This window comes from Neopsephotus bourkii, unplaced genomic scaffold, assembly GCF_033783945.1.
Source record: "Neopsephotus bourkii isolate Nb327-2 ecotype Australia unplaced genomic scaffold, CSIRO-AGI_Nbou_v1 NB_196, whole genome shotgun sequence".
NCBI classification, from domain to species: Eukaryota; Metazoa; Chordata; class Aves; order Psittaciformes; family Psittacidae; genus Neopsephotus; species Neopsephotus bourkii.
Window position 1 is genome coordinate 5,495,368 of NW_026900709.1, and position 14,972 is coordinate 5,510,339.

The following is a 14,972-nucleotide window of genomic DNA, read 5'->3' on the forward strand; positions in this document are numbered from 1 at the left end:
TGTGAAGCCTGGCTTCAGCAGCTGTCAGTAGCTAGAGATGATGAGTAAGTCATTACCAGAATAGTCCACTTCAGTGCATTTCTTTAGAAACAGACCTACTAAATTGCTTGCTTAAGGAGAAAGGCCAGAGTTCAAAAACTTAGAACTACTACTGTAGCTTCATTTCCTAAGACTTACATCTACACAGATAAGGCCAGAGCTCAGGGTCTCCTCATCCCAGGGATCTAAATAAATGAGATGGAAGTTCTTACTAACAGGCTTACCTGACTAACCTCCCAGCTGCTGTAAGGTTCTTCCCATTCACATGCAATTACAGATGCTCATTAATATAAAGCATTCCTCTGCCCATTACTAAGGACAGACTAGGATATCCATGCTAAGCACACCAGAATTTAGAGTCGAAAAGGAGACCATCACCTTATGTCATCCCAAATTTGGGCTACAGGACTTACTTCCTTCAGCAGCAGAAAATGAAATTCCTTTACCCTATTTGTCAGACAAACCAGGTCTTACTGATACAAGGCTAGAGCTGCAAGGGAACCTAAACCCTGCTTTGAATACAGTTTTCAGAACTGTCTTTAAATGGACAATTTTGCCTGTTGTCAAGCCTCTAAAGGGAATACTACCAGAGACCCTGACATTCAGAACATCAAAACCCCCTGCTACTACAAGCTTTTTCAGTTATTATGCTTGAGAAGGTTTTATTGAGCACTTTTAACAAGGAAAGCTACTTGTGTCTTTAAATTTGTCAAAATTAATTAGTTGGCATACTGAAGACTGCAAATCAGCTTCAGGGCAGGGAACACTGAGAAAACTTTTGTTGCCAATAAGGCACTATAGATCAGCAAACTGAGCAGGCAGAAACAGTAGTAAGAGACATTCAGCATCTCAAATAACATGCTCTATTCAAGACCTTTTTGTTCCGCATTATATTAACTTCATTAGGCTTTCCTCACCACTGAAGTCTGTCAACTACTTCTAGTCAGTGTAAATAAACTACCCTGCTTCTAGTACACTTCTATCAGACCTTAAAGTGTTTTAAGTAAAAGATCAACCCAACCCTAAATATTACTGGAATAAACTGACACATTTTAAGTAAAGTAGAGAACTATCCTTTGAAGCCTTATCTTGACCCAAGAACCAGTTACTGTCTGAGGTGGCACAAGTTAAAAAGCCTGAATAAGTTTTATGTTCACGTAAGACATTCTGTGAGGTTTAGACAATCACACCTGCATACGTAAGGCTGATGATGGAACGGTTTGTGCTATTACTCTTTGTAATCAGATATACTCAGGAATGATTTATTCTGCCTCCCTCTAATCCGAAAGCTTACAGCTCCAGCAGTAGTGCAAGTACCTTGTTTACACAGGGGTAAATGCTACTAAAGCATCACATCCTAAAGGAGCAGTGCATTCAGAGAATACTTGGGTGCAGCACACTTTAGTCTTTTAACTCGGCCAGCTTCACTTCCACACCAATACAGTGATACTAAATCAACTTAGAAGTACATGACTAAGTAGTTCAAAGAAAGGATTGTTTTACAGTCCCACACCAGGCACATATCTTGCCTCTACATTAGCTCTTAACATACCAGAACAGGTAGCTCCCTAAACTGCTTCTAAAAACAAGTACAATTAGGAAGAAAAACTATTTACAGCAAAATAAGTCAGTAACATTATAGCACCTGGCATTCCAGTCAGAACTCTTTGTCAAGATTAGGAGTGAGGAAAAACTTTGCTTTTGAGCTCCTATTCCCCATTCATGCATCTAATATTTAGCTAATAGTAATTAAACAGATAACACAAGTTTAATAAGCTTTGCTGTAGCTACAAGAAGAAACTAATTTCACAGATGCATGAGGGAAATTCATCTGTGCAGTACAACAGTTTCAGTACATCACGTATTTTCTTACCTGCAACCACCACAGAAAGCACCAGCTCCTGCAGAATTTCCAGAGGGAAAGAGTATTTGCTGGATGTCAGTAGAGAAGTAACCTCAGTGCCCTAGCTAATCTATGGACATCCTCTCCTTTCTAATCCGCAGAAACCTAACCTTAGAACTACTCATTAGCAGGGAGAAGAGAACAAATCCCCTTAACCCTTTTCTTGCATAAAAAGCCTAAACTTGTCTCTTACTTAAGTACTTTCTTATCCTCAGCAACTTTCCCAGTCAATAGGGCACTCGTCTTCTAGGTTCTGTCTTCAACTACCATGCCTGCAGTTACTATGAGAATCTGTAACACTGTAACATCGCTCTTCTGTTGCTGGTTCCAGGATTCCTGCTGCAGCAATGAGAAATACCCAGCTTTCAATTTGAGGGGGAAAAAAAAAAGGGAGGAGGGGAAAGATGTGAGAAAAAGGTTATTGACTATGAAGCAATGCAGGTGAAGTCCTCCAGGTTAACTCATTCCTTTGTTAACCATAGAAATACACAAATCAAAGCTGGTCCGCATTGATTTCCTAATGCATCACAGCCCACATAGGCTGTAAAGTGGAATCTGTGTCAGAAGCACATTTAATCCTAGGATTCTCTTCAGCTAGTAACCGAGCTGTATATCAGAAAGACCAAAAATAATCCAGGCCAGGCTGTCTGCTTCCATTAATCAGCAAGCTAAATTCACATGTGATACCACTACTTTTTATAAGAGACTGTGCATGCATATGTGTGTGTACATATATGTATGTAAAGGCAGATACATTCTTGGTTTCTTAGTTCTCAACTTTGCATCACAGTGAATGAAGTTAAACATTTGAAGTTGCTACATATTCATATACACAAAGGCAGGAACATAACGGAAAAACTCCCAGTCTCTACTTACATTCTCAGTTTAAAGCACAGATTCAGTGTGGGAGTAAGATCATACGAAACAAAGGTTTTCATACCTTAAGGCTGAGGACTAAAATGCTTCCTTTCTTCTGAAACATCTGAAGACAACAAACACTAACACTGAACTGTTAACAAGGGAGAAAATAACCCGAGCAAACGTTTTTAATGATTACACTCTACAACAGGCAAAATAAATCCTGAATTTGGATCCTTGCAGGTGAGAGTTACTGCCATTGATTCACTCAGCTGTTCAGCACAGCTCCTTTTCAAAGAGCAGTTCCTTTCTTACAGGTTTAAGTGTTCTCTACACTGAATTCTGATACGACTGCACAGAAAGGCCACGTCTAGCACAAAATATTAAGTGTTCAAATCCTGCCTTATACTTCATTATACTCTCTACCCTTATTTGTGTATCCTTCCCAGTGAACTTATCATACCTTCCCTTTTATTCATACTATTACTTATCTCTCCTCAAATTATTCAGTATAATTTAAAAAATGAGATTAAGCTAACAAAAACTGTTTGCAAACAGGAAGTCTATTATCTCTATATTGTGTTATCACTATAGTCTGTTCCAAGAATTGCAATAGTTTTTAACACCATCTTGCCAGAATTACTCTTTTCTCTGATAAAACTAAAAATCATTTCAGAAAGACCAATCATTTTTACTTTATTATGAAAATTGCTACATTACAGTCACTGTTCAAAACAGTATTTTAACATTATGGTTTCTTTCCATTTAAGTGCCAATACACAAGCCATGATTACTGTTTCAAAAATACGATTAGCATTATCTATGGTAATTTGACATAACTTAAGCCATTAGAACTTTCTATAACCTGTTCCTCCCTCCCTCTTTTTTGAATCAGCCATGGTAAAGAACAGCACCTACAATACCCAAGTTACCCGCTAGTGTTATTGGGATAAATAAAGTTAACCATAAACCACAGAAATACACAGACACGTAAAAATCCCCCCGGGAAATGATTTGTCCTCTACATGTTCAAAAATGCAACAAGGTCACCTTTTTTCACTTTGACACATTAGTTAACAGGCCAAAGTCTCAAACCTAATCCATGGTCAGCTTGCTTGTTCAAGAGCACATTCCCATTCCTTTGCCACATGGACTTTCAGAGAAAGCTTCTGTCCTCTGGCCTCAGGGTAATGAAGCTGATCAGTACAGACTTCAAGTACTTAATTCAGTGCCAAAATTTGAAGTGGTCAGTGCATTTTATTTATTTCACAAACAGAAAGAATAGTGAGTGAGTGTGTAACTCCAACAAACAGTAAAGTCCTTAATTGTGATTATTACCACAACAGCACATTAATACTGAATTCAGCAATGCTGCTCCACAGAGATGCTTCAAACCCTTTATAGCCAAACACACTAGAGGTTACTTGTTATAAATACTAATATACTTCTAGTTTTGAAATAAACAAACATAACAGCTTCATTCAGGGAGACCGAATGGTTCTGTGGTGCAATTAATTGTCTTCAAATGTCTCTGTTGACAAATCAGCAATAATAAATACAATCCCACTGCTTTGGAAGCCATGCGGTCCAGACTTTCACATGTACTCTATGCAGACACCATGCCTTTTTGCAGCATTATCAGCTTAAAAGGAGTAAATAATCTTTCTGTTAGAATAGGAAATTATTTTCTTCTTGGCAGGTATTGACAAATCAAGTCTCTAGCTTCATCACCACTTCACAGACAGATAGCCTCTGGCTGCAGTTTTCCAATCTTAAAACTGAAAGTTCAGAAGAAACAACTGAGTGTTTTCATCTGTAACAACAGAATGTGACAGAATACTTTTTAAGTGCCATGTCAGGGAAGAAAGTGAGTAGTAGTGAAGTTCCGCCAAGTAGATTATCCCACAGAGCCAGGTCATAAACGACGGTCTAGGTAAGCTTTTCATGTTGAATCTGGTAGTAACACGCCTGAATTAAAACAAAGTTCAGTTTAGTATACACAGAAGTTCTCAGCAAGCTGATGTAGCATCATACATAAAAAGGTTAGCTTTTTTCTATCCAAGGAAACAGAGGGCTAGGCTTTCTACAAACAGTGATGATGCAGTGACATTCAACAACTGAAAATCTTATAATATGTAAACCAGCAAAAAGAACAACAGGAGATTTTGAGTTACAAATTATGTCCAATTCCTAATGAAGCAAGATAGCATGATTTGGGACTGAATACTTTCACAGCTTCCTGCTTTGCTAAGATGATGTACACTTTTCTGTACACATGCCTTTGTTTGCCCTTTCACAGAATGCCCCCCAAAAGTAAATATTTTCTTACAGGACAAGGGTGCAGGGATTAAGTGTTTCAAAGCCCTCACACCGAAAAGCAAAGGTTTCCATCACCTGGATAAATAACCTGACCTGCTGCTGATAGCCATTCACACCTTAATGCTGCTCCCAGTAAGCACTGGGGCAGCTATGACCAGAAACCTAATATAAATGCCTCAGACAACACTTGCACTCATGGAAAATAGATTCTGCTTCTACTAGATATGTTATTTGATAAATTTTAACTAACCCAAACCTCTCCTTCTTGCAGCCCTTTAAAAATACCAGATATGAAAAAAAACCAAAACCCTTTGCACCCAACTATTTCCAGTCTGTATGGAAAACACAATCATGTACACCTGGTAGCTCACTTTAAGATTTTAATTTAACTTTCAGATTAACAACCTCCCTTCAAAAAGCATCCCAATTTTTATAAAAGGAGTAAGGTTTGTTAAGTTGCAGGGCAACAACAAGCTCCAGGTGAGCATTTAGAACAGTCAACAGCCACCAACATTAGAGTAAAGTACATCTACACAGTGCACCACTTTATTAGCAGAACCTGCAATTGTTAGGTTAGCTGAGATAGAGTTAAGCTTCTTCCCTCCTCATTCTAGCTAAAAAATTCTATAACAACATCAAAGAAGTTACAACCTAATGTTCACACAACTGTCCTATGATCATAATTGTTCACAGCTGACTAATTTGCAAAGAAAGCTTTTAATAACAGAGTAATTTTCATACCTTCAAGGTAGTGAACATGATGCCTTGCTCCCCATGCTGCAGATAAGGATCCATCAGGTCTTCGATTAAGTGCACCTCAGACCCCAAATTCCTTATCCTATCATGTGGAGGAGAGGGAAAGAGACTAGCTGAACAAGAGACACCACTATAATGGTTTTACTTTTCACACACGGCACACCCCATACTTTCCCCTAACCTCATTGTGGAGTCACAACTGTTTCATAGTTAACTCTTCAACATTTTTCCAGGCCAAAGGAAAGCACCAAAATGGAAAATTTGCTACGTTTCATAAAGCTACCAATTAGTCCTAGGAAAAGAAGCAGGAGTGTTTTATATACAAGTACTCACACTGCCTATGCTCAGCTAATGACAGATACCACGCTTAGTGCCTACCTGGCTCGTAGTACCACATAGAGAAAAACAGGAAATAAGTCATCCATGGACCACAGAAAATCTTCTTGAAGAGTTTCCAGGACATTCTGAGAGATCTCTTCAAAAGTCTGCTGGATCACCTTCAACTTGTCAGCTGGGGTGAATGTGGTACTATTTGGAAAGCAAAAGCAAAGCAGGATAACAGTAACAAGTTAACTATCTGAGTCTAAATTAGGAAAACAACTTGCTAACTACCATGTTTTAAAACAATGGTAAAGAAGGAAAAAGACTTTTCTAACCCCCTTCTTAACTCTTACTTAAATTCTTACAGCAGAATTCCTTATGCCAGCTAACAGACGTAAGAACACTCCCCAGGCACTCGTCATTTTGCCATAACTGTTTACAAGTTTACATATATATTTGATTAGACATCCTCATACTTTTGACTCTAAGTGGTGTCCTACAGACACATCTCAGTCACATTTATGAGGCTGGTCATCATTGCCCTTTGGGAGAATTTGCTGACATTTGCAGTAGGAACTAAAACACCTTGGTGACCTCTCTTACAAAGGTGAAGAGAGAAAAGGTGATGGGTAAAGGATTACAGTCAAATAAACTAGATACTAGTATAGCAGGAGCAGTAAAACATTAAAGACGAATGTCACAGAATTACCTGATTTGCTGTAAACATTCAACTGCAGAGGCAAAGCAGGCATCTTTTGTATTTGATGATACCTGTGTAATCATGAGAAGATTTACCATGGAGGTTTTACAACTTTTCTGTTCAGCAGCAGAAGAAAAGCAGAGTACCATGTAACACTGGCATAAAAGACACTTTTCCTTCCAGTTTTCCAGTGCAAGGAAAAGGGAATGTCCCTGGACACTGAAATCACCCAGGAAATCTGCCTATGTATAATCTTCATGAGTGTTATTTACACTCAGAAAAGCCTATAATGAATTCATTGGTTTATTAAGGTTTGGGTATCTTCCAGGTCAAGTGAGACTGAGAATCACTAAGTCTTAGTGGTTAACAGTCAAGAGGCAACCATAAGACTGGAACAGCTGAAACCTAGAAAAGTCATACCAGTAAATAATCAAAGGTTAGGAGCAAATAGAAAAGAACAAATACAGATGTAAGCTTTTATATGCAACTGAACCTAAAGTCTTTCTGAATGGAGCAGGTAGAGAATAGCTGCCAAGAGATCTAGAGGAATTCACAGAAATAAGGAAACCGGACAGAAGAGAGCAGCAGATAAACATGATGTCTTAGTTAAAAACATCCTGTTTAATTCAATGAATAACCCAGCAAGTCAGGTAAATGGCTACAGAGAACATCATATACTGCATAATTCAGAGAAGACAGATGCCACATAGTACTTCACAAGTAGAGGGACTCTATAACCAAAAATAGAGTAAGTGTAAAGAATTCAGGCAGCTGGTAAGAATCTCACCCAGTACCTAAAACTATAGAAGATCTGAAGTAACTCAAATGTGTTAATGCTGGATTTTGTAACATTTTAAGTCTGAGTGGAGGTTTGCATCATGTTTTTCTCAGGTGAATCTTCAATTTCATGATTTGGGGAAAAGGGGACTTGTCTTGCTGGGAACCCTTAGCATTGGGGTGGGCTTCAGCAGCAGCTGTGGTCATTATTACAAACCACATTCTCTCTATCAAGCAATATCAGCTCATGTGTGCAGCAGCTACTATGATGAAAGCCAGGCTTCCAAATACTATAGACTTTGCACAAGCCACAGCTATAAATAAGGAAGAGGTGATCTGATGGCAGGAGTACCAAATAACTAAGAAAGTTTCAAATAAAAACATAGGAATTATAAACAGACATGACTGAAAGTATACTGTAAACATTGAAATTGTTCAAAGTTATGATTATTAAGCCACCCTCACTGCAGCACAGACTGAGTACTACAGTAAGACCAGTGTTTGGCCACTTTCAGCAAGATAAGGATTAAGAACAAAAAGCTTACAGTTCTTCTCCTAATCAGAAAGTACATAATGGTATAATTCCCTTAATCAAGCAGCTTCTAAATCCCCTTCTAGACTTTTATTCTCACAGTTGCATAAATGGAGACCAAGCAAACGTCTTCCTGAAACAGAATTCACTACAGACAGTAAGTAACAAAGCCAGACTGACAGCTACTGAAGAAATCCCTAACATAGATTTTAAGTAGCAGACATTTTAAGGAAACAAGATAGCATCTCTTCAGCAAAAGGCTTGATCACAAGTTCTTTGACAGCTTCTTGAAAGAAACACTGGGTAAAGGTCAGTGAACATACCTTTTTACTCTCTCCAAGGATGGACACCGTTCCTGGCCAGAATTTCCTGCAAGAAACCCAACAGTCTATTGAGAGAGCATATTCTTACAGCATTTTTCACCTTAGGAAAATGAGGTCATCATGTTCTTTTAGGAGATCCGCCAGCCCTTCAGATAAAGGCTGAAATTGCTTTATCTAGTTACATGCCGTATTTTTCTAAGTTCTGCGTATTGTTGAAGCATACTCACGCTTGCACTCCAAGAAAACTTAGAAGAGCCATATCAGTTTGTTTGTTTAGACGTAAAACACATTCCCAGTAAATATCTTCCTCACGCTCGTTGTCTAAGGCATACAACATGAATAGAGGAGGATAGAGTCGTGGCAGTAATACAGGGAGCAGCAACCCAAAACTGGTTACCACATAGCTGTTAAAAGAAGAAGAAAATAAAAAAAGGGAGGTTTGAAGACTAAGACATTTAAAAAAATATATATCTATAAAAACTGAATGACACCACCCCACCCCCCACCCCATCCCAGAACAAATCATTCATTTAATATGAGCCTATTCTATTAGATATATGAATAATACATACAAATCCATCAAATACTATCTGTGCTAAGAAATACTTCGAAGTAACTTTCCCTTACAGTACAGACACAGGTGGATAAGGGCAAGGAGACTAGTTGTGATGCAGCATTTTTGTGGTATATGCGTTTTAAACAGAACACTGGCTTTCTTCCTTGTATAATGTAAAAGCTGAATACTCTACTATATTATAGTTCAACTTTTATGTGTATCTTCATGCTAACCATTTAGCCCCCATTCTGCTAGCAGATAACTTTACCTTCAAAGCACAAGCTGGAAAATAACCTAAACCCTATTCAGTTCCCTGACCCAGCTCCACACACTTGTACTCCAGCCTTCATGAAGTCAGCAGTAGTTTGGCATCATGCTGTAATCCTAACAGGGAAAGCTGAACTCACAGTGCCTACTAATATCACCTGCACTCACTGGAGTCATTGAAGCCTCTCTCAAGGAGGCCATCTCTACTGATCCCTCTTCCTTGTTTTGACCACACCTCAGGCTGCTGTGGACAGGACAACAGTGGATTCAAGCGTGAGCTCAATGTGACCAGCTATTTGCAATGCAGTATATGTGCACTGGACCTGCATTATCACCAGTACTTGTATCCAGAATAGTCTCCAGAAGCCCAGGCCCAATCCTGATCTTGTTTACCCACAACAGACAAAAGCAAGTTTGGGCTTAAGTTAAGAACCATTGGATGGAACAAGGAAAAGATTCTTATTGCAGCCATCACATGGAAGTCTGCTTATCAGGATCTGTCATCAGAACCAAAGGAAAACAAAATAAAATCTGCTTATATCCATCAGTTAAACATGTGCTGATCTTTCCTCCCCCACCCAAGAAAAAAGAGAAAAAAACAAACAAAAAAAACCCACCCAGAAATAAAATGAAGCCTTCACTAGGGTTTTTCAGGGGTTTTTCTTTTTTTTTCCCCTCCACGTACCCTGGCTCAGGAGATTCTGATCTCGAATCAGATTTTCCACTGCAGAATGATCGCCTCCCTTTTGTCTCTGTGGCCACAAATGGAATTGTGCTGCCCTCTTCCGGAAGATCAGGGAACAAGAACCTAAATGGCAATAACACAGATCAACATAGGATTTCATTTCAAGAGGTTTCCACAAATCACAGAGTTAGAAGGCAAGACTGGACAGAAAAAGGCAGCTGAAATAATACATGGTGGACTAAGACGACGTAGCTAAAAGATGTACAGTACCATCTACCTCGAAGTAAAACATGGCAGGCCAACCCCTCTGATGCCAAAGATATCTTTTCCACCTTGACATCACTTCCCTCCTGACAATGCTTCCAGTAGTTAATAATTTGGAGTATTGCTGCTTTCAGATTGGCAGGACCCATAAGGCTGTAATTTCTCTCAAGAATCTAAGCAAACACTCCATAAGAACACTGCTCATCCATGTTTGTAAGAACGTGAATGGAATATATCGAGTCCCCATCCTCGCTATTCTATACCCTTTGAACACTGTCTTTTCACAGCATAGATATCCCAAGATATCAAATTGGAAATCCATATTCAAGACAAGCTTCTTACAGCAACATCTGAAGTACAATGCAAGATGTAATATACTGTGGCAAACATTTTAATTTTTCTATTTTACCAGAATATTCAAGACTCCAAAGCCAAAAAAGTGAAGGAAATATAAGCAACCCTCAAAACAGAGTCAGATACTGGCATACTTGGCCTGCACAAAACTAGACAGTTTCAGTCCACGAGACATCTTTAATTCAGCAGAAGCTCAACCGGAAAATTAGAGTCTCATTACCTAACCAGTTGGAAGATGCGTTTGAGGTAGGACTTTATCTCTCTTACAGCCTCCTGCAGTAACCGCCGATTGGCCCCAACTCCAACGTAAGTCATTCTGTAGACAGCTACCAATGTTTCCACCAGCTTGCCCAATGGATGGAGAGGAGTATCACAAGCCTAAGATGAAAGATATTAACTGGCCAGTCAGGTAGGTCAACGCAGGTTATTAAATCCATGTATGAATTACATACAGCTCATAGAGGAGTCAAGACAGTACAAAATCTTACACTACTACTTGGACTAGTCATCTGTCCAGTACTATTAAAATTAACATGCCATAAATACCAAGTACTTCAAGATGCTTTGCTGGGATGCAATGTTTAAGAATTAGAACAGTAACTAAGCAGAAACTGACTTGAAGTCAGTATCTGTTAGGTATATAGTGAATTTAGTTGTGTATTTTAATTCAATAAACTAGAAAGTTGAGCAAACTTGAACAAATACAACATGGATTACAAGCGCAAACCTAGAAGGACTTGAGGAAAGCTATTACAAAGTCTTTTACAAAGTGAGCTTGACATCATTCCTTAGCAACAAGCTACATGAGCATTTGGTAGTCACAATACCTTTATCAAATACTTTTTTATATTTTCATATTTTTCCAGGGTGAAGGCACCAATGTGTTGTGGAATGAACTCCAGACTTTCCAGTGTCTGAGTATGTGAACGGCTCAGTATTTCTGGGCTGCAATTATGAAAAGGAGAAAGACATTGTACAGCTTATTTGAGACATACAGTAGGGGAAAAAAGCCCTTAAGTTAACAACTGAACTAATTCTAAACATCAGCAAGTCCCTGAAAGGGTTTATAGGACAGAGCATTAAGGGTTTGTTTAGGTTTGTTGCTGTTTTAACTGAATTTTTACAGTCAAGAGTTTCTATCTCAAGTAGAGTGTGATTTCAGTTTCTCTCCCAATACCTTGTCTTGCTGACTCTATTCTCCAGGAACCAACCTGTCTTTGTGTTGCCGCCGGTTGGTGGTCAGGGCCACTGCAATGTTGTCCCAGGCTTTCCATCTGTCCCCCTGGCCTGGGCTCTCACAACCAAGCTGGTTCCAGCATTCTTCAAATACTGCCTTCCATTTTTCATCAGGAGGCACTGCCAGAATCCCAAGTTTCCGCCTAATAAAAAGGCCAGTTAAGTCTGTTAAAACTGGGCTGTCATGAAACGACACATTCAGCTATGAAATCCACCTATGGCTAATGTCAATCTAATATTTCATACTATTTTACCATAGCTGATATACTTAACAGTCTCTACTGTGAACCAAAATTTATCACTAAGAATAAACCTAGAGCCTATTTCACCAATGTGTTGACTTTCAACACCTGTACAAAAAGTTATACTTAATTTTTCTTTCCTTCCTAACATACATTAATCCATATAGCATTATGATGTTATCAGATTAAAACATTTTTAATACCTATGTGTGGGGACAGCTATGAACTTTGTTACATTAGAGAAGTCAGTCTAACTCTTTCTTGTAGTCTTCCAGGAAATGGTCAGGCTAAACACAGAAGGACTGGTTTGATTTCCAAGAAAATAGGAAATACTGCACTTGACTGGGCTGAACTTCACTGGTATTCATTCAGAAGCTCAGACACATACACATAGCAAGGACACGCTGCAAATATGTCCTAGATATCTCACTATCCTGGAATGTACAAACAGCATAGCTACAGAGATGAATAACAAGGAGAGATATATAGCTTCTGCCGCTAAAGCAGTATCTACAGATGATGTTGGGTGACATCTGAGGGATGTGTTGGTAAAGAGTAAAACTAGCTCAGGTATGTTTTCATTGCCAGCCAACACTTTGTAACTTTGTATAACCAAAAGAAAACCATGTTCTCCCCACATATATACCTATCTCTCTCAATACAAGTGTCTGAGACATATAATGAAATTTAGGGCTTTGAAAAGCTTCCTTAAAGCTAATAAATGCTGTCAGGGTTAACACTTCCCATCTTGATTTAAATCAAGTGTCCTTTAATATTTTTTCCACCATGTCTGACATGAGGACTAGCACCACTGGTATTTCCCCACACTTTCAGTTTCACACAGCAGAAAGAGTAGGCTCTTAAGCCTTTTCACAAATTATACCAGAAGATTTTTCAACCTCAAGAGAGCCTGAAAAGGGCAGATGAAACCCTTATTTCATGAGCAATCTTCACAAATGTGTACATACATTTATTCATAGACTCCCTACTGCGGTAAAAAGCAGACAGCTGCTAAGGTTGCAAGTGTTCAGTTCAGCAGGGAGGCCTGCTTAACTTTGCATCCTGTTGTAGGTGTCAGCACTGTCAAAAGAAATTACCAGTGAATGCTTCAGGAAGCACACTGAGAAGTAATCCATGTAAAAACATTAGGGTTGTGTCTCCAATTTTAATCTGAAATTTCAGAGTATGCTTCACAGATATTGAGTCCTATATAACAGTTACTTCTATTGTAAACCAGTATATAGTGCCACCAGATAGCGGTAACTCTAAATTCACATATATTTCTTCTATTCAAAGATCTCAGTTATGACTTAAATAAAACAAAAATGATTCTTTCCCAGGGATAATTAAACAAATGGACCTAATGTAGCTGCTATAAACATGGTTATAGGGACACCTCTAAAAATTATGTTTGCCAAGGTGTTCAAATGCTCTTTTGCAGTTCAGCTGGTATCTCTACTATTATCTTATGCATTATTTGGAGGAGGTGCTGTTGCTAATTCTACCCAATGTGCACCCACTGCCATCATTGACATACTAATTACCAAGAGAATAATTGGCAGAAGGCAGAGAGGTTGTGATTGACTTAATCACTCAAATGCAACTTAGTTTTTCTCGGTGCCTCAGAAGTCAGCAGCACCTGTGAACTTAGGTTCTAACACACAGTTCAGATAGAAATTAACACAGTAATTACTCCGAGGCAGCTATAGGACAACAGCAGCATGTTTGCTATCCTGTAATTTCATACTGCTACTTCCATATTCAAGTAGTAATTAAAGCAAGAACAGCTATTAAAACCAAAGATTTTGATCTTATTTTATTTCCTAAGCAGGAGGAAAGACAGATGGAAAAGAAAAAACACCTCAAAATCTGTTTCTTTGGAAAAAAATATTTTTAGTTGGCCTTCAAAAAAAGACAACAGTTATATTCCAGAGTATTACTAGGCCATAAGAAGTTATTTCTTACTCAACACTCACAATGCTTTAGGTTTGTCCTTCTCATTCTCATACAAGCTAGGTTTGAAGTAGGTTCCTGTGATTTTTATCCCAGATCCCCACTCTCCACTGAAGAGACCTTCAATATAATCTCCATTTGGCAAGGTCAGAGTTCCCTTGAGAGAAGATAATAAAAAAATTAAATGAAATCCATCAGGAACCAAATGTCAAGCAAAGTAACCTTCCCCCCCCCCCCCGCCCCAATGACAACAGTTTATGAGTAACAACTGTAACACCAACCTTTCCACTCAGAGTCCAGTTATCTGAAAATTCCCCCTCATAGATTGTATCATCCTCAGAAAGCAGAACTCCAGTCCCCTGTATAAAGAGAATCATAGAGAGCACAAAGCAGTACTTACAACAGGCAGCCTGACTGCAGATCTAAAGATCCACTGAAAAGCCTGTTACTAATTCTTAGCAAATATTTTTTTTTAATAGAAGTTTCTGTAGTCCTGGATAAAACAGAGCAGAGATTATAAAGACAGTTTAAGAAGCCAGGAAAACAGATGGCTAAAGGAACAGAAGGTGCACACAGCCTAGCATACACTCATCTACCCCAGGAAGTGACCATGCTCAGCAAAAAAGTCACTATAGCACAGACGGGTTTTCAACTCACCATCATTTTGTTCATGCTGAAGGCTCCTTCATAATACAGTCCAAACTGAGTAACCACAACACCGTTGCCTTGGCAAACATCATCTTGCCACATTCCCATATACTTTTCTCCTCTGAAATAAAATGAAGTAGGGAGAATACAGTCTTAGTAGCACATTTATATCCTTTCTTTGACTTTAATGCAATATTTGACCATTACAGAAACCACTAGAGAAGAGTCATACAGCACTT

At 38.7% G+C, this 14,972-nt stretch overlaps 1 protein-coding gene across 4 annotated transcripts in view; it reads right to left on the reverse strand.

Moving 5' to 3' along the window:
- Positions 1-3,470: 3,470 nt before the first annotated feature.
- ALS2 (alsin Rho guanine nucleotide exchange factor ALS2) overlaps positions 3,471-14,972 on the reverse strand; it is a 220,606-nt gene continuing 209,104 nt past the window's right edge. For all 4 annotated transcript variants that reach the window (XM_061377805.1, XM_061377797.1, XM_061377781.1 and 1 more), the window contains 13 exons: positions 14,743-14,854; positions 14,367-14,444; positions 14,109-14,242; positions 11,866-12,033; positions 11,482-11,599; positions 10,875-11,032; positions 10,037-10,159; positions 8,756-8,932; positions 8,529-8,574; positions 6,906-6,967; positions 6,254-6,403; positions 5,861-5,957; positions 3,471-4,768 (listed from right to left, as the gene is read on the reverse strand). In XM_061377805.1, the coding sequence (XP_061233789.1) occupies positions 4,730-4,768; positions 5,861-5,957; positions 6,254-6,403; positions 6,906-6,967; positions 8,529-8,574; positions 8,756-8,932; positions 10,037-10,159; positions 10,875-11,032; positions 11,482-11,599; positions 11,866-12,033; positions 14,109-14,242; positions 14,367-14,444; positions 14,743-14,854 (1,462 nt within the window). In that variant the 3' untranslated portion in view covers positions 3,471-4,729. The remainder of the gene's footprint in view (positions 4,769-5,860; positions 5,958-6,253; positions 6,404-6,905; positions 6,968-8,528; positions 8,575-8,755; positions 8,933-10,036; positions 10,160-10,874; positions 11,033-11,481; positions 11,600-11,865; positions 12,034-14,108; positions 14,243-14,366; positions 14,445-14,742; positions 14,855-14,972) is intronic.